This window comes from Mirounga angustirostris, unplaced genomic scaffold (assembly GCF_029215605.1).
Source record: "Mirounga angustirostris isolate CCGP_5_RB_7025 unplaced genomic scaffold, mMirAng1.0.hap1 SCAF_16, whole genome shotgun sequence".
Taxonomy (NCBI): Eukaryota; Metazoa; Chordata; class Mammalia; order Carnivora; family Phocidae; genus Mirounga; species Mirounga angustirostris.
In genome coordinates this window covers 11,570,228-11,596,072 of record NW_026991724.1, presented here as the reverse complement: position 1 = coordinate 11,596,072, position 25,845 = coordinate 11,570,228, and the positions used below count along the sequence as shown (strand labels likewise).

Sequence of the window (25,845 nt, the reverse complement as noted above, 5' to 3'; positions counted from 1 at the left end):
TATCGTGGATTTGTCCTAATTCATTTCATCATTCCCTTATTGGTAGATACTGAGATAGTTTCTAGTTCTAATTAAAGCTTTCAGAGCTTTGGAGAAAAGCTCACTTTTGTGAACTCACATCATCGGGAAATATACTATCCTTTCATTTTCTACATGATAAATTAATTTCCAGTTAGCTTTCCCATCTTGCTAGAAGGGAGAGGAGTGCTGATAAGTCCCTTGTAGACCTATTTTCGCTTGGGTTTGGTTACGGTTCATGGATGTTCCAGATTGGTGGACATGGTAATTACAGAGAGGAGGTCATGTTTGTCAGAAAAATACGTTTCTTCGTTCAGAAGGATTCCGCAGACCTGTCTGCTCGCTAATGCCCGTGGTGCTTCCAGAGGCTGTATGCAGCTTTCTCAGTGAAGGGAGTACAGAAGGTAACCACTGCCCACGGGAAGGTTAAAACCTCCATTTGGGATTCCAATTGTTTTCTCCTTCCTCTTGCATTAATATTGTCCCAGACAGGATGATTTCTTTGTTCACTGTCCTTTAAGTTGCACTGATTCTGCATCAAAAGAAGAGGCCTGGACCAGGCTCTGAGAATGACTTCCTTCTGAAACTGAGGCCCTGGTGAGCTTTGTAGCATATGGAACACAGCCTGAAAATCATCTTCACTGAAGCACAGTCGGGGTCCTGGAGGGTTCTCTTTCTGTGGATTAGGACTCAGAAAAGGTAGCTTTTCCTGAAGGTCTGTGGTAACAGGAGCTGACATAAGGCCTGAGGTTTCTGCACATTGCTGGTGCGGTTGGCTGAGGGAATGGGATGGTTCTCCAGTTGATGGTGCGCTGCAGCCATGTGTGTCTCAGTGTGTCCCTTCTCGAGGATCCCATTTTGCAGTCAGAGCCTGGCAGACCTCGTCCCACCGCTGCAGAATGTAAGGTATGTCCACCTGCTGCAGATCCTGCAGCTGGTCTTCTTGGTGCTCAGGATGAGGCTCACAATAGCCCTTCAACTGCAGTACTCCTGTGCCAGTCTGTTCTTCGTGATTCTGGCATTTTTCTTGGTTTGGGAGCCAGAAAGGAGTCTGAGTATCTGAGAGGTCCCCTCCTGAAGTTGAGGGTATTGGCAGGTGATTCCTAAGGGTCTAAGGAGAGACAGAATTCTCTCCTCTCTGCATAGCCTGCTTGGGCGGCACCATCATGACACTTGGTCCTTGGCTCACACAAGGGACAGAGGACTCATGGGATGGGAGAGGAGCAGGGAGAAATGTCTGGTTCCTGCTGAAAGAATCGGAGGAAGCAAAATGATGAGACCTGCCCAGGGGAGTGGACAGATTGATTTGGTGTTGCTGAGCTGTCAGACCTGGTCTTCCATTTGGGCCATCTGCCAAGGAATTCACGGACTCATTTCTGCTCTGCTGTGGGTATAGGGATCTTTGGTTCTGAAACCACATCTATGTGAAGAAAAAAGAGAAGGGGATGTCATAAGACATGTGACTGTGGCTCTGTTTCTCGTACTGCGTAAAGCAAAGGGGCTATTAATACAGGCCCCAATATCAGAAATATAAACATATGTGTGAAATACATTACTCTGGTTTATGTGTTTAGTATGTATATGTATAAATAGGTATGTACAAATGTGTGTGTATACATATACAAACATAAATTGAGGTCACAGCACACTCAGCAATCAACTACAGAGGAATTGAAACTGGCTGAAAAGGCATATGATCTAGATTCCTCCCTTTAATTTCAACAGTGGATTAGAAACAGATTTTCTTGACCAGGTTGACATTTTTCTTTTTGCCAACGTGTGCAAAGAATCCCTATCTTATATGCACATGTGTAAATCTGATCAAGGATTAATGAGTGCAGGCCTTTGGAGGGTTTCTGTGCTGATAAACCATAGTGCTACTTAGTCATGAGCATTTAACACATACTAAACTACTGTCCCCATAACTTTAGAAGGTACCCAATGGGAGTGACTTTGTTCTCCCAACTGGAGGACATTTGAGTAAGTATATAGAGTTTTGGGGGTGTCACAAATTGGGGGAGGTAGGTGGGCAGGGTATCTAGTTGGTAGAGGCCAAGAGTGCTGAAAAATACCTACTAGGCACAGGACAGCCTCACAAGAAAGGAATTATCTGTACCAAAATAACAGTTCCAAGCTGTAGAAAACCTGATGGGGTTCTCAAAATAGGTATTAACTTTCACATTTCCCCACATTTTTGCTGCTGGTGATTTCAAATGGGTATACCACTGACAGAATTCTTCATTTTGCAGGAGTGTGACTTGCAATGCTAGATGCTTACCATCCCATACCTTTACGTAACCTCCATGATTGGGATAATCCAGTACAGGTCAAAGTTTTTCAGCAACCCATTGGGGGAAATACCACAGGTAGAACATATTTCATGTCACAGACACAGAACTTACTTGAATTCTTGGTTCCTGAATGCCTGTTTTTTTAGCCAGTTTTTTCCTGGTTGTAATATCAAGGAATCGGTTCCTCTCAAAGGCTTGAAGTAGGATGTGTGATTGAGATCTTGTGATGGATGTCCAGTCTTGTCTGGCTGCTTTTGGTAAGTATTCTAAAGGAGAACATGGGAACAGAAGATGTCTTTTAGAACAGTTTTCATGTTTGAACTAGAAACTTGGGAAGATCATGCTGATTACACTTATTCTTCTTGAATCCCTGATGGTGACAGAAGAGGATGCCACCCTGCTTAGAGCAGCTGGACCAAAAGGCCCAGAGCCTTGCTTGCTAAGAACCTGCCTGTCCTAGCCAGCTGTGGGACCATGCTTATATTTCTGACACTAGGGTGCCCAGAGCAAGCTGTAAATGCCTCTCAAGATAATGATTTTTTGTCAGGAACATGGGCACAACGTGCCAAGTTGTTTGCACTTTCACCGGGACCTATTGAAGAAATGCATTTGTATCAGTGGTTTCTTACCTTGAGTCCAAGGCTGATGATGGTGTTGTCCTTGGGTTTCGTCTTTTCCTAAGGAGCATCCAAATTCCAATTGTCTCTGTTTCGATCTGTGGTTTTTAAACCAAATCTAAGTGGGAGAAGAAGATGTGAAAATTGTGTAATTCAGTCTGTGTCAAACCAAATATCAATGCAATTAAAATTGATTTGATCAACTGCCATTGCAGTAATATCCATAAGAAGAATGTGATGTATTATCCTAGGAGTTATATTACTATTAGCATACAATTCAGTACAGCATTTCTTCTATCGTTGTTGTCATGATATCTCAAGAAAAATTCCCTGATTTGAGAGACACTCGCCGTTCAATCAAAGACCAATATTTCTTTTTCTCCGTCTCCCACCTCTCTCTCATAACAGGTCTTCAATGTGTGAATGTCTTTTCTTGGCCTATCGTCTCTTTATAAGAAATACCATTTTATAATGTATAATACATATAGCATTGATTGTGGAAAAGAATTTCCTTGTTTTTTAAAGTATGTGAGCAGGGTAGGGAGGGGCAGAGCGAGAGAATCTTTTTTTTTAGATTTATTTATTTTAGAGACTGCGAGCCGGGGGGAGGGGCAGTGGGAGAGGGGGAGTAGCAGACTCCTTGCTGAGTGTGGAGCCCTACTTGGGGCTCCATCTCACAACCCTGAGATCATGTCTTGAGCTGAAATCAAGAGTTGGACAGTTAACTGACTGAGCCAGCCAACTGCCCCAAGAATATCTTTAAATGGTGAGTAAATTAGCAACAGTTGAGCTGTACTAACACTCATCAACATTCCCTCTTTTCCTATAATCAGCAATAGATAAGGAGACTCCTGGACCCTGTACACCTTGCTGCGAAACTCTTGTCATGAATATAACTCGTTGAACTTCTTGTTTCCTCATTTTTGGAGTTGGATTTGCAGTGTGCTTTCTAACTTTTTGAGTGTTTTATTTTGATAATTTGTGATAAGATTTAGGGTGTTAATGACCACCAATATTTAACAAACCACTCCTTTATCCAGGCATTGTGCTAAAAGGTTATCTCTGCTCTAAATTAATTAAAATATTTTCAGGTAAGTCTTAAGCACATCACCAGATATTCCCATAGGATGCCCTTTTATTACTGGGGTTTGAGTAAACTGTGTCTTTACACCCAGAACAAATGAATGAAGAGTAAGGAAAAATTTCTCCCCAGCATCCCTCAGACTAAGGACCTTATAGCCAATGGCTAATGGGAGACTCTATATAGACACAAAAATCTGAACTTATTATTTTCCTCTAGGAGCACATTTTTACTGATCTTCATTGTTTTAAATGCTGTCTCACCTGGTATAGTTGTATTGTTTACAATTATCGCCTTGCTAACTGAAGAAATCCAGCTTCATTTCATTTTCACATCAGTAGCTCTATTCAAGTAATACAATATGGGATTTTACTTCATATACTTCTGTGTGTGAATCACACTTCAGGTATTTAAAAAAAACTAGCCTGAAAATTGGGAACATATGTGAGTTCTTGTCCCACAGTTTCCTCATAATCACGTATTAATCCTCATTTTGCAGTATATATCAATATTTTTTTAAAGATTTTTTATTTTTAAGTAATCTCTACACTCAACGTAGGACTTGAACTCACAGCCCTGTGATCAAGCATTGCTTGCTCTACCAACTGAGCCAGCAGGGTGCCCCAGTACATATCAATACTTAATGATAACTTATTAACATAGTGTTATAATTTCCTAAATTACCTAATCTTAAAAATTGATTTGTCTCCTATTGGGAGAGCCTGGACCAGTGTATTCTCTTCTCATTAGTGAATATACCCAACCAATATTTCCACAATTGGTAAAACAGTTCTTGTTTTTAATATACAATAAAAACTTTCTGAGCAACATACCTGACATAAGAATTGCCTGGGGGCGCCTGGGTGGCTCAGGTTAAGCGTCTGCCTTCGGCTCAGGTCATGATCCCGGGGCCCTGGGATCGAGCCCCACCTCAGGCTCCCTGCTCCACGGGAAGCCTGCTTCTCCCTTTCTCACGACCCCTGCTTGTGTTCCCTCTCTCACTGTCTCTGTCAAATAAAATCTTTAAAAAAAAAACAAAAAACTGAAAATCCTGAGCCCAGCCTTTATCTTTACCTTGAATCTGACAGATAGTGAAATAGAAACCTAATGCTTACCTGAATTTTGGCCTCCGGAATGCCAATTTCCTTGGCCCATTGTTTCCTGGTAGCTCTATCAGGGTAAGGGTTTTGTTTAAACCATTCTTGGAGGATATCCTTTTGACTCTGGTTGTAAACAATCCTGCCTTGCCAGGTTTCTTTTTGTAGTATGCCTGATGAAGAGAAAATGGGAAGAGGGATATGGAAGATAAGTTTATGGATTAAAAACTCCATGTAAGCATAAGTTTACATGACATGTAAACCTTACTATCAATGATGGACATAAACATAAGTCTTAACTTTTTTTTTCCAGGTTGAAACCTGTAGGTTTAACAATGATTCTATATTTTTACTTTAGTGGTACAGCTACTAAAGTCATGCTAAATTGGAGACATATAAGTAAAATATGTGTGTATAATAGAAAAAAATTACAATCTGTGATCTGAGTTACTGAAAATCCATAAAATTAAATGCAGAGAAAATAGGAAGCAATAGGAGCTAGGAAAATTAATGGAAATAAACAAGTAAGACCTTAAAAAATTGAGATAAAATACACAGTAACTGGTACTTTGTGATAAAATACATTTTAATATAAAATACTAGGTATTCCATATATATATGTTTTCTCCATTTACAGTGTCAACTTTAGAACTTTTGACAACGCACTTGTGAGACTTATGGCTATTATCTTAAATTTGAAATTCCAGTCTCTAACTTTTTTTTTTTTTAAGATTTTATTTATTTATTTGACAGAGAGAGATAGTGAGAGAAGGAACACAAGCAGGGGGAGTGGGAGAGGGAGAAGCAGGCTTCCCCTTGGAGCAGGGAGCCCGATGCCATGACTCCTGGGATCATGACCTGAGCCGAAGGTAGACGCTTAATGACTGAGCCACCCAGGTGCCCCCCAGTCTCCAACTTTAAAGCACCCATCAATCCTAATACAACTTATGGATGCAAACAGCTCCTGCTTGCAACAATTTGCCCCTCTAATCATGATTGTGATTTTTAACTTTTATAAATTCTGGAAAATAAAGCATGTGGCATTATCAAAGAGAGCAAAATGCAGACGAAAACTTACTGTTTTGAGTGCTGTTCAAATCCATCTTGGGAAGAGCTTCCTGGATCCGACAGAGGTGAGTGGGCAACCGAGCAGCAGTCCAAGACACCGGGCTTATCAACACCCAGGGTGATCCACCCATTTCTTAAATACCCTTCTATTTAATCCCTTCATTAAATGTTTAACACTTTCAGAAAGAAACTTGAAGTAATCAGATTAAGTACAGATTCTACCAGGCAATTTTACCTCTATCCTAATGTCTTTCCAAATCTGACTTAGAATCTGTGCTCTCTAGTTTACACACACACACATAGATACATTTATAAATGTTTTGGTACTCTTGCTTTTTGATTATTTTGGCTTGATATAATACTGTATGGATATACATACTTCACTTTATATTTTTCCTCAGTTCTTACTGAAACACTTTTTAAAAAAGATTTTATTTGAGAGAGCACGAGTGGAGGGGGAGAGGGACAGAGAGAGAGGGAGAAGTAGGCTCCCCACTGAGCAGGGAGCCCGATGCGGGGCTCGATCCCAGGACCCTGGGATCACGACCTGAGCCACAGGCAGACGCTTAACTGACTGAGCCACCCAGGTGCCCTTGAAACACATTTCTTTCCATTACTGACAGTAAGGTTTACATGTCATCTTGGCTAGTCTATACTCCATAGTTACTCAAAAAAACACGAATCTAGGTTTCAAAGTATTTTGTCGATTGATTGAATTACATGATCAGTTGGATTTAAGTAGATTATCCTTGATAATCTGGGTGGGGCTGATACAATCATGGAAAATTTTTTTTTTTAGATTTTTATTTTATTTATTTGACAGAGAAGGAACACAAGCAGGGGGAGTGGGAGAGAGAGAAGCAGGCTCCCCACTGAGCAGGGAGCCCGATGGGCTCAATCCCAGGAGCCTGGGATCATGACCTGAGCCAAAGGCAGATGCTTAGCGACTGAGCCACCCAGGCACCCCAGTCATGGAAAAGTCTTCAGAGCAAAGCTGGGCATTCCTGGAGGAAAAGAAATCACAGCTGAGGACAGCAGCTTCATTGCCCCGTGAGAGAGTTTCAGCCCTCCATAGGATCTGACCCAGAAATTTCGTTCTTGCCTATCCAGGTGCTACAATTGTATAAGCCAACAATAGCAAATGTGTTTATGTATATGTATATATACATACGCGTACATGTGTATGTATAATTTCACTGGTTTCCTGTGAGTTCAGATGCTATTGCTCTCTATCTCTGGTTGAGGCTAAATGATACAAATGTTAGCCCTGGAGGCAGTTCTCTAAGAACAGACTTACAGATATTTGTATATATTACAAATAATTTAAATATATATAAATACAATAAGTATTTGGGTCACCTGGCCAGAATCAAAACCATGTGAGGTGGTTGCTGAAATATGAATTGGTAGTGGAAGAAAATTGTTAAGAATACCAGCTACTTACCTTGTGACCATTTGCAGAATCAAGGATATACTAGTTATGAGAATTTTGCTATGAATCTGTATATAGATTAAAATATTTTGTTTTCTTCCCACAGTTATCCCCTAATGATCCATTAATAATAGTTACCTTTATTATTTCGAGTAGGCTCCATGCTCAACTTGGGGGCCTGAAATCATGACTCTGAGATCAAGAGTCATGCTTTAGTGCCTGAGCCAGCAGGCATCCCAATAATAGTTCACTTTAAAGATTTAATTTTTTTTATTTTAGAGAGAAATAGCATGAGCAGGGGGAGGTGCAGAGGGAGAGGGAGAATCCCAAGCAGACTCCACGCTGAGCACAGAGCCCCACATGGGGCTTGATCCCAGGATCCTGAGATCATGACCTGAGCAGAAATCAAAAGTCAGACTGAGCCACTCAGGCACCCCAATATTTCACTTTAAATCACCATATTTAAGGAGTATCAAAAGAGAAGGATGCACATTGCTCAAGGATGTTGCATCTTCTTTTGGGGAAAGGATTAGTGTGTTTCTGTTGTAGGCAGGATAGTTGTACTTCATTAGGCAGAAATATCACTGTTATTATTTTTGTATTGGAAGTCATTTATGGTTTCAGGAGAGGTGTATGGCTTACAGCTCAACAAGGTGTAGACAGAAATGGCTAGTTTTTTTTTTTTAACTTTTTATTGTTATGTTAATCACCATACATTACATCATTAGTTTTTGATGTAGTGTTCCATGATTCATTGTTTGTGCATAACACCCAGTGCTCCATGCAGAACGTGCCCTCTTTAATATCCATCACCAGGCTAGCCCATCCTCCCACCCCCCTCCCCTCTAGAACCCTCAGTTTGTTTTTCAGAGTCCATCGTCTCTCATGGTTCATCTCCCCCTCCGATTTCCCCCCCTTCATTCTTCCCCTCCTGCTATCTTCTTCTTCTTTTTTTCTTAACATATAATGTATTATTTGTTTCAGAGGTACAGATCTATGATTCAACAGTCTTGCACAATTTACACTGCTTACCATAGCACATGCCCTCCCCAAGGTCTATCACCCAGAGAAATGGCTAGTTTTATGTGTCAGTATGGCTAAACTACAGAACTTAGTTATTCACTCATCTAGGTGTTTCTGTGAAGATATTTTGTAGAAGTGATTGACGTCCATGATCATTTGACTTTAAGGGAGATTATCCTATATAATCTGGCTGGGCCTGAGTCCATCAACTGAAAGGCCAAGAGGATAGAGTGGAGACTTTCCTGTGAAGACATTCTTCCTGTTAATTGATGCTTCAGCTCATGCTCAAGACTTCAGCCCATACAAGGAATTTTGGAATTGCCTAGTGAGTCTCTACAGTCACATAAGCTAATTCCTTGCAATTAATCACTGTATATACTGATTGTTTCTCTGGTTGAATGGCTGAACTCTGCCTGATACAATCACCAAATTGCTTATTTGGAAATGATGACATTTAACAGGAAAAAAGTATATTTGTGGATTTGTCATGGAGACAAACCATGGGTGGTGGAAAACTTTATTGAATCCTAGAAAAATGGCTACTGATGTTATGCCACTATAAATTTTTTTTGGTAAAGCTATGTTAGCTGTGAAAACCTGGCAGGCAGAAAATGGGTGAAACCCTCTTTTGCCTTGAATTATGGATAACAGAATATTTCTGTCATGATTCCTATGCTCTTGGCCACTATTGCCTAGGAATATTTAGGAAGAAAAGAGCTCAGAAAGGAATGTGTTAATAAAGGCATATTCTATTACTATGGGAAAAAAAAGGAAAGGAATATGTTGTTCAATGGGAAGAAGGGTAGGAGATAGAAGGAACTCACCAACTTCAGGGTAAGGGGTACAGGTAGATTTTATATTCATTTAAATGAAGATGTAAAAACTTGGAGACATACTTTTGGAGAAAAATTTTATACATAGTTAAGAAATGCAAAAATCAAACCTGGGTTGTGATTTAAAACCTTTGGTCTACGGCAATGATTGCGTTGAAACTTCTACCAGTAAATCATTCCTCTGTTATTTAAGCATTCCTCTAAACTGCCACAGAAAAAAAAAATGAAGTGTGCTTTTGCCACAGACAACTGATAAGCTTAAGATATTTTAGTTAAGGTGAGAGAAAAATTAGGCATAATGAGTTAGGGGGTGGGCTAATTGCACCTGGAAGTAAATGGAATCAGGTTAATTGGTTCATACTTGTGTGTGTTTTCCTTTTTTTTTTTTTTTTCTCTACTGCAGTCTCTAGGGTCCTTACTAATGAGGCCAAGCAAGATAAGGGACAACCAAGGATCTGGTCTGGGGACTTCAGCCAGGAAGCAGAAATTGACCTAAATAGGGGGTAAGTGTCTACCCCTAAACATCTCCCCAGCTGAATCTTGCTACTGCTCTGTTCTAATGATGCAGTCTCCCTCCTCTTCTCTACAGAGGAGAGGATGTTTACTACATGGGTCCAGTCGCTATTCCAACTGGCTCAGAGCCTGGGCTTTTGTTCTTTGATATCTGGATGAAGGAGTTATAATGGGATCTTCTTTTTTTTTTTTTTATAAACAGCATACATTTGTAAATTTTACTTCTTAGTAGCTCAAGTTGATCTCAACTGAATATCCCTTGAAGTTCTTATTTTATTTTTAATTTTTTATTATTATGTTAATCACCATACATTACATCATTGGTTTTTATAATGGGATCTTCTTGTTGCTTTCAGTGTGATTGGAGTTTTGGGGCTTGGAAAATCTTTCATATTGTGTCTGGTGGAGAAGGGTAAGATTATTTTGTGTACTTTAGGGACGGAAGCTAATAATTTTGACCAAATAGATGAACCACAATGTATTTAATAGGGTCCACTTATTTCATGCCCAGCCTCATGGTGCTAGCCCAGTTAGGCCTTGTCTTCCAAGGGGATTGGACTTCACAAATTGTTGATTTCAGGCTTTGCCCTATGATTTCTTTCAGCCAGTGAGATATGAGTGGGTTTAAGGAAGCAGTCTGTACCATCTCTGAGCAGAATCCTCCATTTTTGGGGGCGATTGCTGTTTTCTCACTGCCATGACCCTTTTCTGTCCTAGATAATGATGATCCCATTAAGCTGAATCCCAGAAGGATGAGAAATAGACTTCTGCTGAGGTAAGTCGCTAGTGTTTTGAGTTCATTTATTGCCATGACATAATTGAGACTAAGGTGGATATACAAATTTGGTTTCTGTATCTTAAGCTCTATGATCAGAGTTAAGACTTTACACAATTGTCTGAATATTTCAAGAAACCCGTTTGTTATAATTTTTATAGCCCCTTCTCTGTTTTTTTAAAAGATTTTATTTATTTGACAGAGAGAGACACAGCAAGAGAGGGAACACAAGCAGGGGGAGTGGGAGAGGGAGAAGCAGGCTTCCCGCCGAGCAGGGAGCCCAATGCCAGGCTGGATCCCAGGACCCTGAGATCATGACCTGAGCTGAAGGCAGACGCTTAACCGACTGAGCCACCCAGGCGCCCCTAGCCCCTTCTCTTTTAACTGAAGCAAATTTCCATGAAATTTAGAAGGGCATGAAATTCATTTTCTAATAGAAAGTTCCAAGAGACTTACCCTATCTCAGGTGTGAAATCTAAGGGGGTACTAGTAGGACAGGATCCATTCCACTGAAGATCATGTGAAGTTATTTGCTCAGGTGGTCATGTGACCTGAAGAAAATGAGGGAATCTCCCTGGACCTAAGACTCAGAATGTTGCCTACATGTGCAAGAAAGGAGGGAATTCACATGTTTCCTTCATCCTGGAGAAGATGTTTACTTGTACTTTAGGAAGGAAGGACACAAAGAATTAAAGACCTCCCTGGGTTCATTTTCCAGTTATCCTGATCGGTTTATTAAGAAGTGGAGACAAATCCACAGTCTCAGGGCCAAAAGAAGGGGGAATTTGATTCAGAGAGTAACTGAGATAGCACAGATTTGGGCCTCGTCAGAGAAGGTGAGGTGCTCCCACACTGGTGGCAGATGGGACAAAGGAATGTCAGACACACTTGCTTCTGACAGTCTGTAGAGCATGTGAGAAACAAAAGCTATCTTTCCCAGGGTTGTGATCACATGTGATCACAGAGGTGGTGCAATGCACTTTTCTAGAACCATAGCCTCTTCCAGTGGAGGCAGTGGTCCTATGGTTTACATGTAAATCAAGGCCCCTCAGAATCTGACCCATTTGCAGTCTCCTGACCCTTGTTCACTACAACGTCCTTTCTGTCCTACGAGAGGCTCCCAGCCGTCCCACCAACACAATGCATCTTTCCTACACCTGTTCCTTTGCGCAAGCTGCCCCACCAGGGTGAACTAATGACACACTTTCTGACACTCCAGATTTTGATTTCTTCTATGCACATAGTTCTTATGTCATTGATATCCACACCCAGTAGGGTGACAAGGATCCCGCATGGCCCAGCTCCTAAAGGAGAAGGGTAGGGAGGAGGGCACCTTTCCAGCCAGCATTTTCCTGATGGCCCTGCCCCAGTCTGAAGTGGCTGAAGGGATTGTTCTAACTCTTTTGAGGGGCCACCATCACTGTTCCCGGTCCTGCTGCTGAGTTCCTTGGCCATCCTCCTAGTCCCCCACGGTTTGGCAGTTGTTGCTCTTGAAGAAGGGCCTTACAGGATTTCCACTGATGCCTGGTGATTTTGGGGTGAGCTCACGGAAACCGACATTTTTCTCTGGATTTTGTGCTGCCATGTAGAAGGATGATTCTATGATTGGTATTTTAATAAATCTTATCTTTAGGAAGGGAAGCTTGAGCGAGGTTGGCGTCATAATTGTGAAGGAGCAACAATCACTTGTGTTGGTTGGGAGAGAGGACAGTTGGTATTTTGTGGTTTAGATGATGTTCCAATTGGTCTCTTCTGCAGAAGAACACCAAGACATAATTGTGGGTATCAGGCCCGGTCCTGGCCATCGGGTGCAGCTTTGCTCTTTCTCATACATTTCATTGAGAAGTGGGGGCTGGAGGTGAGCTGGAGAATTGCAGCCCATCTGCTGGATCCATTGTGGTGTCTGCTCTCAAATATGGGTCTGGAGTAAGGATGGAAGGAAAAGAAAAGCATTGTCAGAAAATAATGGAGCCACAGGGAGTCCAGCTGGGGGAGCAGGGAAACCTGGGCCGGTGGCATCCAGAACCTGCTGCAAAGGGAAGAACCAGTACCCAGGCAGCCAGGGTGCCCTGGGGCATTCCTTTCCATTCTCTCCTGATGTCTGACCCCTCTCTACCTTCCCCGCTCTCCAACTCTCTTCCATCTGTTGCCGTCCCCTCCCTCTCTCATATCAGCCATATCAGTCCCAGAAAATGCTGAAATGACAGCTTAGGGCTGGGAAGTGCTGAGCTTCCTCACTGCCAGATGCTATCTTGGGGAGAGTGAGGGGGTAGAGGAGGCTGAGCAGTGACCCCCATTCGACACCACAGTGTCTGTCCTGTAGCACATCTAGGAATATTCCAAAGAGATAGTGGAACTGATATGAAACAGAAATTTCTATTATGGAAAGTATTTTGCATAAAATATTCACAGCGCGGGTGCCTGGGTGGCTCAGATGGTTAAGCGTCTGCCTTCGGCTCAGGTCATGATCCCAGAGTCCTGGGATCGAGTCCCGCATCGGGCTCCCTGCTCCTTGGGAGCCTGCTTCTCCCTCTGCCTCTCTCTCTGTCTCTCATGAATAAATAAATAAAATCTTGAAGAAAAAAAAAAAATATTCACAGCACTGAAAAAGTACTTCAAATTCAGGAAAAAAAAATGTGGCTCTTACCCTGAAAATAAATGTTTAAGCCATTCATGACTTAACAGAATAAATGGCACTCGTACACTGGATGCAGTAGGAGTGTGTGTGCGTGTGTGTGTGTGCACACATATTCCTTGGATAAATGTTAGGTGCCAAGTTGGCTCCTGAGTCATTCTCGCCTGTGCACAGTGAACTGACTCTCTTAGAGACAAATTTCCTCATGAGTTTACGTTGCATCTTCTTAAAACAAGTCTTACCCATTTTTTGGGGGGCATCTGAGGGCTTTTTCTCCTCCAGGAGGGCACATCTATTTCCCAGATTTTATCCTCAAGCCCTCTCTCTACTTAAGAAGAATGATGAGGAAAGATGTTGGTAATCACTGAATATTAGCATCTGAGACCTCCTTTAACTGATGAATGGATGAATAAAACGTGTCATATTTTACAATGCAATATTATTCAGACATGTAAATTAATGAAATACATGCTATTAACATGGGGCACTGGGGTGGCTCAGTCGTTGTGTCTGCCTTTGGCTCAGGTCATGATCCCAGGGTCCTGGGATCGAGCCCCGCATCAGGCTCCCTGCTCGGCGGGAAGCCTGCTTCTCCCTCTCCCGCTCCCCCTGCTTGTGTTCCCTCTCTCGCTGTGTCTCTCTCTGTCAAATAAATAAATAAAATCTTAAAAAAAAAAAAATGGGTGAGCCTTGCAAACATGCTGAGTCAAAGAAGCCAGACACAGAAGGCCACCTATTGTTTGATTTCATTCATATTGAAATGTCTAGGGTAGACAAATCCATAGAAGCAGAAAGTAGGTTTGTAGTTTCCACTAACTACTAAGGGAGGAGGGAGAATGGGACCGAGTGCTGGTTGATAGGGCATTTCTCTTTAAAGATGATAAAAATTTTCTAAAATTAGCTAATGTTGATGGTTGTACAACTCTTCTGATGTACTGAAACCACTGGATTGCACACCGTAAAAGGATACATTTTATGGTGAATAAATTACATCTTGATAAAACTGTTATTAAACAGAGAATAACTTATAAAAAGACAGTATAATGGAAAGGGTCATGAAATGTTTACCCTCCAAGTAAGTGAATGTGTGGAGGAAACTTTCCGAAAACAATTCACATTGAAAAACTGCTTAAAATGAACGTGTAAATTAGTCACACACTGTTGTGAAATTTAATTAATAGCCATTGCTATTAATGCTTGTCAACATATTGTATTGACAGAGCACACATTTTAGATTAAAATCGTCTCATTTAATATAAATGAGACAATTTATATTAAAATATCTTTGACCAGAAAAAAATTTTTATGCATTTAATTGTGTGGATAACTCCAAATTTTCAAATGAAGATAATGACAAATATTGGAAATTTCCAAAGCATAGAATGAGTAATATGATCTGATTAATGTTGAAAATGAAAGGACATTAAAACATAACTCAAAAGCATCTATTCATTTCCAGTGATTCACTTTCTTTTTTCAAACAGAAAATGACATCAACATAAGGAATGTCACTGTGTTTATTGGCCAAGAGATATTGCATATGATTCTGTTTTTTTTTTAAAGATTTTATTTATTTATTTGACAGAGAGAAACACAGCAAGAGAGGGAACACAAGCAGGGGGAGTGGGAGAGGGAGAAACAGGGAGCCCGATGTGGGGCTTGATCCCAGGACCATGGGATCATGACCTGAGCTGAAGGCAGACGCTTAACGACTGAGCCACCCAGGCACCCCTTGCATGTGATTCTGAATAAATATTAATGTTAAACTTAGGAAGTATTGCCCTAAAAATTATGAAAATATAATATTTTATCACTAATATTGGTAATAATAATTTTATTCAACTTAAGTTTCTATTAATCAATATTTTAATAGTACTACATCATTATATTGATAAAATATAATTATTTTATTAATCATTATTTCATAACCCAGGCTCAATAATAAGAGCTCAGATGATATAAAAATGTAAATAAAGTTAGAATTTACAATATGTTTCCTCTTAGAACACTCAATTATAATTGATGTTTAATATTTGTGTTAATTATTGTATCATTTAAATTGTAGTTATTATTGTATCATTTAAAGTTACCCTTTTATTTTAGATGCTTTCACATCGTTCTGGTTTCTTAAGATATTCTTGCCACTTTTCTTTTGACTGCCAGACTTGATAAAAATCAGCGTATCACTGAATCCTGCTGTTTTAAAATCTGATGCTTCTTGCTGTCTGGGTGCTACAGGAAGAAATGTAAGTTCTAGTGTTAATCATATTTTATTTCTAGTATTCAAATCAAGAAGTTCAAAATAAAAAGTGAAATTTCCAAGAACGTAAATTTTATCAAACACAATGGAAATGGGTATGTATGAAATGTATTTCTTCTCATTCAATTCTGGGATCCTTTTCAGAACCCTTTCTTGTGTGCATAATCACGAGGGGCCAGGGGTGTTTCTCCATGAATGAACTGGTGAAGCTGAGATGCTAATAATATGCAAGACAGTGTGAGGCCCTGGGAACTTGACATAAGTGGCCAGAAATAACGTATTCAGATCTTAAGATTTCCATTGCACCAACTTTCTGTCCTATCACATCTTCTTACCTCTCATCTTGCATTCATCATAGCACATGCCTCATTGTTTATTGCTAATCATCTAGGGTAGCACTTTCTTCATATTCCTTAGAACAGAACACATACCATGTACGAATAAATATATATGCATATATATTTATTTATAGAACATTTATGCACTTATATATTCTGATAATATTCTTCTGTTATTCTTCTAAGAAAAAGACCAGTTGCCTTTCTGAAACCCGAAGTGTCCCAAATATTCTAACAATTCTGTAAATTAGATATTCTAATTGATAATATTCTATCAGGTAGAAGAAATATAAAATGAATAGTCTAACCAAATAATCAGGCCTCAATTCTAAAATATCTCCTCTTTTCTAATTTTGTTTTTCTTAATTATTTACATATCTTTTATAGTCCCCTGAGGAAGCACAAAGTATTATTAAAGAAAATGCTCCTATCTGCTGAAACTCAGATTCCATATTTTAAGGCACCTTGGTTAATGCAATTATTGAAGAGAAAAAAGGTTTTTTTCTTTTTTAGAACAAACCATGAAATCATCCTGAATAGCTTTCAAATGTATATTCATTTGCTACATGCCTTTCCCCCCAAAATCCAATTCTAAGACATCCTTAAGTTGGATCCAACATCCTAATCAAAATTCATAAACTTATGCCCACATCAGAGGAATACCAACTAAAGTTATGAAGACAGACATAATTGGAAATAGGATAACAAAGGGATTAGTGGACACAGTGCTCAGCATGGTGTGTACTCACAAACAGATCTTTGCTGGGAGCTGATTTGTCTGGACCCATGTTGGGCTCATCGTGGACACCATTAGGTCGTTCAGGCACCTTTGGTATCGAGGAACGCTTCACGTAAATCAGTACTGAGTGATGTGTCTGGGGGTCAGGTCTCACCTTGGCTCATGTCAGGGATGCAGAGCATCAGGCTCGGCCTACAAGGCAATCTGTTTAGCATTCCTAATTCAAGATGATCAAAGAAAAACCAGTCATGTGATCAAGCAAAATGTCATACTACCGCTAAAAATTCACAGTTCTTCTTTGGCTGTGGAAGGAGGGTGCTTCCTTTGGGCTACTATTTCCCTCCAAGTAACAACTGCGTATTTTGTCTTTAGAAACTAACTGAGTAGGAGACGCTTTGGGAATTTTTTACGTAGCGTCTATAATAGTATCATTCACCTGCGGCCAAGGTTAGAGATGCGCACTATTGTGTGCGTTATGCCCATCTCCACAGGACTGGGAAGTAGTCCGCATGTTGTTAACTTGAGCAATGGAATACATTTACTCCTGGACCCCACCTCATTCAGATCACCATTTGCCAAGACCTCAGGGTCATTGGGAAAGTGACCTGCTGTTGCCCAGCTCGTTTGTAGACGGTCGTTTCCACCTGTGACTCGCCATGACCTGTGCGTGGACAATACTGTGAGGGTCGCAGGGCAGCCGCGCGCCCACAGCCTTGTAGATGTGTCCCGGCAGTCTTGCCATAGTGACAGGAAACTGATCCCGGGAGAAGGAGGGCTTCCCAAGGTCCAGTTGTGGTGGGCTGCTCCTCACCATGGGCCGGTGACCTTGCTCTGTGCTGGTGCAAGACAGAGTTCTAGACAGTCTGTGGACATCAGCCCCAACTGTCACTGGGTTGGCCTGGCAGTGGCTGAGGATGGAGGTGGCAATCTGGGAGCAGGGGAGGGTCGACAGCTCCACTGGGGTCCTTTCCATTCCCAAGGTAAGTCTTGTGATGGGGAGGGAGAGGTGAAGGACATTAGAACAGAGAAGGGAATTAGGAATGCTAGAAAGTGTTTTCACCATCATAATTTGGCCTTGGGCTGGGCATGGTAGAACACTGGGCTGGAGTGTTAGCCTGGAGAGGGTGCAGCACCTTGTGGCTTCAGGTTAGATCCGAGTTCGGATTCCCTTTCATGCATCCCGGTGACTCCACTTTACCCACATTTTCATTCACCAAAGTGTGTGCCCTGAAAGGCTGGTTCTGAGGGCTGGTAGTCAAGGTCAATGGGGTCCGCAGGGGGTGAGGGGCATGGAGTCGGGTGCCATACGAAGAAAACTGAGACTGGGTTGCCTTTGAAGCAAACTCCCTCTCTGTGTTGGTCATCTTTGTGCAGAGCTGGGTTTTGAGGCTGGAGGCTGAAGGTGTCTGAATCCCCAGGCAGGTCTCCTTGGAGCTGTTAATACACTTAAATACAAGGTGAATACTGAAGGAAGTGACACTTGGCCTATAGAAGTTTCACAGACTACTTTCTTTCAAAAATAGTTAGCTAAATCCGCCTTTATGAGTAGAGTCAGTTCACCTCTTGGCACACAGAAGTAGACTTTGTGTTTCAAATCTCTTTAGGGGTAAGATCCCTCACGATAAACTCTCATTATGGGAACTTAATAAACAACCATCTCCGAAATACTATCCTTACACCATCTGGGACAAAGAAACAGGCACTCACCAAATTTACTTCCAAGCGAGATCCATGTATGAAGCACTGTCTTAGAAATCATAATTCTATTGGGCTTCAATTTGAGCAAATATACAATTATTTAGCAACAGCAGTGAAAACAGTTGCAAGAAAGTCCAACATTACACCAGAAGAGAGAAAAAGTATTCCTGTTTCTGCATGAAATAGTAATGACAAAAGTATATTTCATGTTTTGTGTAATGAACATTTATAAAAAAAATCCTAAGCATTATAATCGTGTTAGTTCTCCATATTGTGCAATCACTTAAAGCAGGGAAACAGAGAAAGAAATCAAAATTATTTCGGAAGAAAGACAACATTCTTTCTGTGTTTCTGATTATTTTAGTGGACTTGTTAACAAGAACAAAGACACTATCATTGCACCACCTACATACAGAATAACATGGAGACACTGAAGGTCAAGAGTCACTTTGAAAAAACTTAACAGTTCTAGAACTTGTTTGAGACTCAGTTTCCTCACCTCTGCATGCCATTCCTTTCCTCAAGGAGAGCCACCGTGGGGTTAAATGAGATAAATTGAAACCTGGTGTGGGGGCAATATGGCGCTCTGCTCTTCGGGAGTTGTGTGCCTACAAGCATTCGTTACTAGACCCAGGGGAGACTTGCTAAGTGCCTGCACTTTCCCCCCTCCTCACTTGGGACTGTCCAGGCCAGTGAAATGTTCTGGGTCCCTGAGATCCAGTGGTTTTTCCTTCAACACAACAGCACCCACGCTCTTTGCTGCTCAGCTGTGGTTTAGGAGTCCCGGCACCCTACCATGTCTCTTTCCTCAGCACCTTCCTCTTTTCCCACAACCCTTGGGACTCGCAACCATTCCCACTACCCGCATTACCATGGAGTGTACAACTCACTGTCAGGGGTCAACATCAAAGGGGCTGCCAATCACCCATGCAAAGAGGGTGGGGTGGTCTGTAAGATAGACCTGAGGTTCCTCAGGGAACCTGCGGGCAGGGGGGAAAAACAGGGTCCCAGGTGAGGCTCAAGGAGGCACCACAGGTGTGTGTGTCCTGCACTAGGAGGCTCAGAACTGCCAGAACTATCTGAGGTCTCAGGTCCTCCTCTCTGGATTCACTCATTCATTTCTTGCTCAATTCCCCACATCCTTCATGAGTGCCTGTCATGTGCTGGATGGGAGAGAGGGCTCAATGGGGATAAGATAAACTCTTTTGTAACAACCTTTACCATTCAGAGGGAAATGCAGACAATACAATGAATGGGAATTTGGGGTGGATGCCCCAGATTCCTTCAGAGAGGATGGGTGCTCTGAGGCCGTGAATAGAAGGAATAGCGAGGGATGAGTGGGCACAGACACTAGCCTGCGGTGGTCAGGAAAGGCGCTTCAGGAAGTCAGGGGAGTGTTGGTATCTAAATGAAGAAGGCAGCACCCACCTGTCTGGGGAAAGTTGTTCCTGGCAGAGGAAACAGCCAGTGCAGACTCTGAGAAAAACAAACAAACAAACAAACAACTGACCTTGACATATTAACAGAACATTAGGAAGTTTAGAGTTCTAAACTGTCCATGGACATTAGTTCCAACTGTCACTGGGTTGGCAGGCAGTGGCTGAGGATGGAGGGGGCCATCTGCGAGAGGCAAGGGTCAACAGCCTGGCCTTTGAGGTCCTTTCCACCCCAAGTCCAGGCTTGTGATGGGGACAGGAGGTGAAGGGCACAGAACAGAGCCCATGGTCAAGGTCCTGAAAACGTCTCTGTTAGAGTCATCATATTCCTGTTGGGGGCTGGCCTGGCTGAAGAGTGCTGGGTTGTCCAGTGAATTCGGGAGGCGCCCGCCTGGGGCACCTTTCAGAGTTAAGATTGAGATTGCGTCTTAAGGATCATCCGAGGGAGTTTAGCTTGTGAACGGTAAGAAGCTCTTGGCCTTAGGGTTAAATATGAGTTCAGTGTTTCTCTCTTTTTTTTTTTTTTTAAAGATTTTATTTATTTATTTGACAGAGAGAGACACAGCGAGAGAGGGAACACAAGCAGGGGGAGTGGGAGAGGGAGAAGTAGACTCCCCGCTGAGCAGGGAGCCCGATGCGGGGCTCGATCCCAGGACCCTGGGATCATGACCTGAGCCGAAGGCAGACGCTTAATGACTGAGCCACCCAGGCGCCCCTCAAGTCAGTGTTTTACTTGGTAAACATGTCTGAGACCATGCATCCCTGGCTGCTAAGCACCATGGCGGACAGGGCTAGAAAGGTAACAGCTTTATTTCTAGCAGGGGGCAAAGACAAGGCAGCACTTTACAGCTACATTGTAACTAGATCCTGCATCAGTGTTTCTCTTAAACATTCTGATGACCCCACTTCTTCTGTGCCAAACCTAACTGAAATGTGTTCTTTGAAAGGCTCATTCTGGCAGATGTCAATCAGGCTTGTGGTGGAGAACACTGACTCCTTGAGCCGTTGTTACACCTACACATGATGAATAGTGAATAAAGGGATGCTTGCCCATACAAAATGTTTCACAGCCTTACCCTTTCTTAAATCAAAAATTGATCTTGTTAAACATATTAGTGTTATGTGTTAGTCACTATCAATAGCTTCTTGAAAGCATCCTGGATTCTCATCTGTGAAAGAAGATTCAAAATGAAGTCAGCATTGCTAAGAAAATCACTCAAAATAGAGTCAAAAGGACACTGAGGAAGTAGGGCCCATGCAAGTCTCCTGTTCCAATTCTCAAAGCACCATGAACTTTTGAGTTTTGTCAATTGCAACTGGACAACCTCCTGAAACACATCCTTCTACTTTGGACTGAAAGATCATGAAAATTCTGTTGGCTAAATATCCAATGATGCATTAGATAGTTTAAATTCTGCCAGCACCAATCATAATTCTATCAAAAGAAGTTATATAACCTCTTGGTTTTTACCTTTATAAGCCTTCATTCTATGCGTGCAAGCAACCTGGAGCATACTTTTGATTTCAGTCGACTCTGTGCCTCTCAGATTGCAATCCCTAAGACCTCGAATAAATATTTTGATTTCTTCAGAAACAAAAAACAAAAAAAATATTAGTGTTATAACTAGAGTAACTCAGCTCTTGTTACAAATGAAATAAACATTGCATTCCAAATCTTGGGAGTCCACTCATGTAAAATTCCGTTAGTGTTCGTGTTATGGGGCCTTGTTAAACAGAGCCAACCAAAATACTATTCTTGCTTATATACCAGCAGTGAAAGCAGAAGAAAGAAAAAGTCTCATTTTAAGAAAAAAGAAAATTCTGTGTTTCTGATTATGTTAGTGGACTCGTTAGTAGCCACAAAATACCACCTACAAATAGAACAACATGGAGACACTGAATTTCAAGAGCCACACTGGAAACACCTACCGTTCTAGAGAATTATTTAAGAATTACAGTCCTATCAAGTTCCCATATGGGGCAGTGAGTGGTCTGTGTGAAAGCTTTTCAGGTCACCAACGGCCGGGAGGGAGGCAGACACCTTGCCACCCTCTGAACTTGATAAGAGGCTCAGACCCTAATTCTGGGGATACCAAATTAGATGTGAGTGCTAGGGCAGAGGGAGCATCCCCTGGGTTTCAGCTGCTACTGTTGCAGAGAAGCACAAGTTAATTTCCAGTGTTACTTTAAGGACCCTCTCCTGTTTGTTCCCATAGTTACCTCCAAAATGTTTCTGTCACTTGCAGAAAGAACTCTTGGTTCTAATTAGGACTGCGTTGGTAATTACACTCCCATTGTTTCTTACCCACTCACAGTGAGCCTGGAATGACTGACCCGCTCTTCCCTTGATCTTTCTCAGCTCCAGGGACCATTCCCATGATCTGCACTCAGGGCTGAGCCCCTGTCCCCCCTGCGCGCACTGATGTGCAGCTCTGCCCCTGGAAGAGGGTGCTCATAGGCTTCTAACCTGTGCACACGTGGCCCAAGCACATGCATATTTGCAATCTCTGGAGCAGCTCCTCCTGAGTAAATGACCATTTCCCCCACGAGAGGTCCTCATGCTGCCTCTTGGTGTAGTCTGCCAGTCAATAAAAGCTTAAACAGAGGCCAAGCAGCTTTTCAGAGAATGGAAAATGAATGGGAATTTGGGGTGGATGCCCCAGATTCAGCGCCAGTAACTTAGAGGGTGATCATAAAAATAGCAACTTCTTTTACCATGTGCTAAGAGTTTTCCGCAAGTTCATTTCATTTAACCTGTGCACCTCTGTCAGAGTTGAGGAATTCGAGGGAGCAGGTTTAGGGGAAAGTGCCCAAAGAAACCCAGCTAGGAAAGTACAGAGGTGAGCCTCGTCCCTGGGCTTCAGATCATGAGCTGACAACCACGTGTCAGCATTTCATAATTTGGAACTTGTTTGGGCCTCAGCTTCCTCATCTCCACATGGGACCCCTGCACTAGCGGGGAGCCACTGGTGGGTTTTGAGGGGATGAAGTAGAGAACAGTGTGGAGTTCCTGTGAAGGTCTGTGCTTTGTTGAGTTCTGCGCCTCGCAAATATTAGCCGTGACTCCTAGGGCAGGGCTGAGTGTTGAGTGCTCACAAGTCCCTGCTTGCTAGGGACTCCCCAAACCAGTGAAAAACCTGGACCTTGAGGTCTGGTGGCTTTTCTTTTACCAAAAAAGCACCTGAGCTCCTTCCTGCGCGACACCCAGCACAGGAGGCGTGGCTACCCCTCCACGTCTCCTCCTCTTTCCCCACAACCTTGACCTTCCCCTGCCCTCTCCATGAGCTGTGTTAACATGGAGTCTTTGGCCTGAAACCCATGCCTGACAGAGGAGCATTTCTAGGGCAAAGCCTGTGTTCTTCAGGGAACATTCAGCCTGTGGGAGCAGCGGGGTCCAGGGAAAGCTCCAAGGAGGCTCTACACATACGTGGGTCCTGCACCGGGAGGCCCACAATGGCTGTTTGGGCAGGTCTGAGGTTTCACGGGTGTCTTCCCACTGGACTCACTTGTTCATTTCTTGCTCAGTTTCCCAAATCCTTGAGTGCCTGTCCTGTGCTTGACAGGAAAGAGGGCTTGGCAGAAATAAGATCATCTCTCTGCCCTACTTGCCATTTTAGTGCAGAGAGTGATGCAGAAATCACATGTGAATAAACATGGAAATATGATTTCAGAAAGGCTGATGGCTCTGAGGTCATAAATAGGGTGAAGGAATAGAGAGGGATGAGTGAGCAGAGCCACTGGCCTGGGGTGGTCAGTAAAGGGCACTTTCAGAAGACAGGACCAGCGTTGTTGTCTAAACGAAGGAGGAAGCACTCACCCATCTGGGGAAAGGCGTACCTGGCAGAGGAAATGGCACAAGTGAGCTTGAGAGGCTAGTCGGACAGAAGGATCGTCAGTGGCTAAGTAGGAGGGGCTTGGACATATGCATGTCTGGACCAGGAGCATGGATTTGAATCTCAGTGTGATTTGGAGGCATTGGTGGGCTTTGAGCATCATGGACTCATGGTCCCATTTGGAGTTTTAAGCTGTTTCCGTTAAGTGTGCTATTGTAAAGGACAGTTCGGGGAAGGAGGGGTGGGGGTTGACTGCCAGCCTCCGAGGTCCGGTCCAGCCCCAAATCCAGGCTTGTGATGGGGTAGGGTGTTACAGGACACAGGACAGGGAAGGGAGTTTGGGTCCTGGAAAGCCTTGGTTACCTTCATAATTTTGTCTGGGGCAGGCTCTGGGTGAAGAGTGGCTGGGCTTGACCTATGAACCTGGGTTGCCTTTCAGAGTCAAGGTTGTTTGCCTCCCCAGCTGGGCAGAAGGACAGGTTGAGCAGAGTGCAGGCAGGTGGCCTCAGGGTTAAATCTGATTCACATTCACATCAGGCACAAAATAATCTGCAATCCTCAACGTTGTAATTCTATCAGGTCCCCCACTGAGATGTTGTGTAATCAATGGCAAGAAAACCAGAAGAGCGACATCAAAATTATTTTAAAAGAAAGGCAAAATGAAATACTTGCCTCCTGGATTATTTTAGAAGACTTGCTAAAAACAACAAAAAGCTGTAATTATGCTGCTTGCAAATAGGATACAATGAAGCAATTAACTTAGTGTCACATTGAAATAATTCATAACTATAGAACATTGTCTATGAAGTATAATCCCAAGTGGTTTTCACTGTAGACATTACAGGATCGCTAACTAGCAATAAGACTAAAATAGTATTAGAAAAGTATTTTAGTGGAGAGAGAACATCTTGCTGTGGTTCTGGTTCTGTAGCTGTAGGATCAATGGAAGGTGGGGTGAGCTCAGTGGTGACTCACTTCTGTTTTCAGGCTGTGTGGACGGCCTTCGATGCAGAGACTTTTCCTGTGGCTGATGGAGGATGGGGAGGAAGTGTGGGGCCAGAATGGGGGGAAGACCAGAGAGGCCTATCCCCCCCTGAGCAATCCCCTTAAGGTTTTCTAAAACATCTGAAGCCCAGCAAGGGGCAAGGGGGAGGACCAGAGTCTAGGTCAATGGAATTCGGATCCTGTGATTTGTTGAGTCAAAAGAAAGTCCTAAGCTGCTGTCTGCACCAGGAAGACCAGGTTACCCTCACGATCTTGAGATCTTGAGAAAGATCTGTGTTAGGATGGGGCTGACCTGCCAGAGCAGTCTTTCCCCTGGGCTCCTCATCCTTGGAGGGACCCTGGCTCCTCAACCAACCGCAGCCTAGTGCTACCCCTTCCTTGGGGATCTGGACATCCAGAGGATGCCCTGGTGGTCTCTGCCCTCTGCCAGATGTCCTATTTGCAACATCAGGGACATAAGGATATTTTTTTCGGAAACTTACATTCTTTCTCAGTTTTTCTTTTTCTTTTTTTTTTTTGTCTCAGGTATGCACTTTCTTAGGCTTTGGTGGTGTCTCTCAGCCAGCAGAGCTCCTAACTCATTGTCGTGAGCTCTTCTTTGAATAGATTCAATAATAACACATGATTCTTTAGAATTTTCCTGACAGAATTTTGGCTAGTGTTTTGTAGGTGTCCAGCTCTTTGCAATAATGGCAGGTCTTGTCATCTGGTTTTGAAAGATTCTCGTACATCTCTGCAGGGTACATGCTGTGTAAATTAGGTATTTGGTGAAAATAATTTTTATGCTGATACACTTGAAGGAGGATGTGAAGTTTCCACTGGAGCTGTGGCATCTCCCTTTCTAACTGTGCTTCCGGCCCCCCCCCCCGCCGATTGCAGTGAAGCTTTTGGTTTAGAGACATTTCGGATGATCTTTCAAGGCCCTTATTATTTCATATTCTTCAGTTCAGTTAGTATGCAACTGGTTTCTTTTTTTTCAGGAGTTTTTAAATGAGTGTTTAAACTCAAGCCATACCGATCATTGTCTTTCCTTCGGTTCACCTTCCATGTGGTCTTGTCTTCTGGTGAACTTGTTTCATCCAACTCCAGGCTCCCACCATCCATGCCTTCTCCAGAAACAGGAGCCCCGTCCCTCATCTTCTGCAGTGTTTGC

The 25,845-nt window shown here is 42.6% G+C and overlaps 1 protein-coding gene and 1 non-coding gene across 2 annotated transcripts; both read right to left on the bottom strand.

Moving 5' to 3' along the window:
- Positions 1–4,945, bottom strand: DUXB (double homeobox B). Its single transcript, XM_064581021.1, is given in 4 exon segments — positions 1–1,438; positions 2,421–2,575; positions 2,939–3,044; positions 4,841–4,945. A coding segment is annotated over 1 exon segment (591 nt). The 5' UTR covers positions 2,421–2,575; positions 2,939–3,044; positions 4,841–4,945; the 3' UTR covers positions 1–847.
- Positions 4,946–20,596: 15,651 nt separating this feature from the next.
- On the bottom strand, positions 20,597–20,727 carry LOC123856307 (small nucleolar RNA SNORA63). Its single transcript, XR_006793706.1, has one exon. It is a non-coding gene; the product is annotated as a small nucleolar RNA SNORA63 (small nucleolar RNA).
- Positions 20,728–25,845: the final 5,118 nt, after the last annotated feature.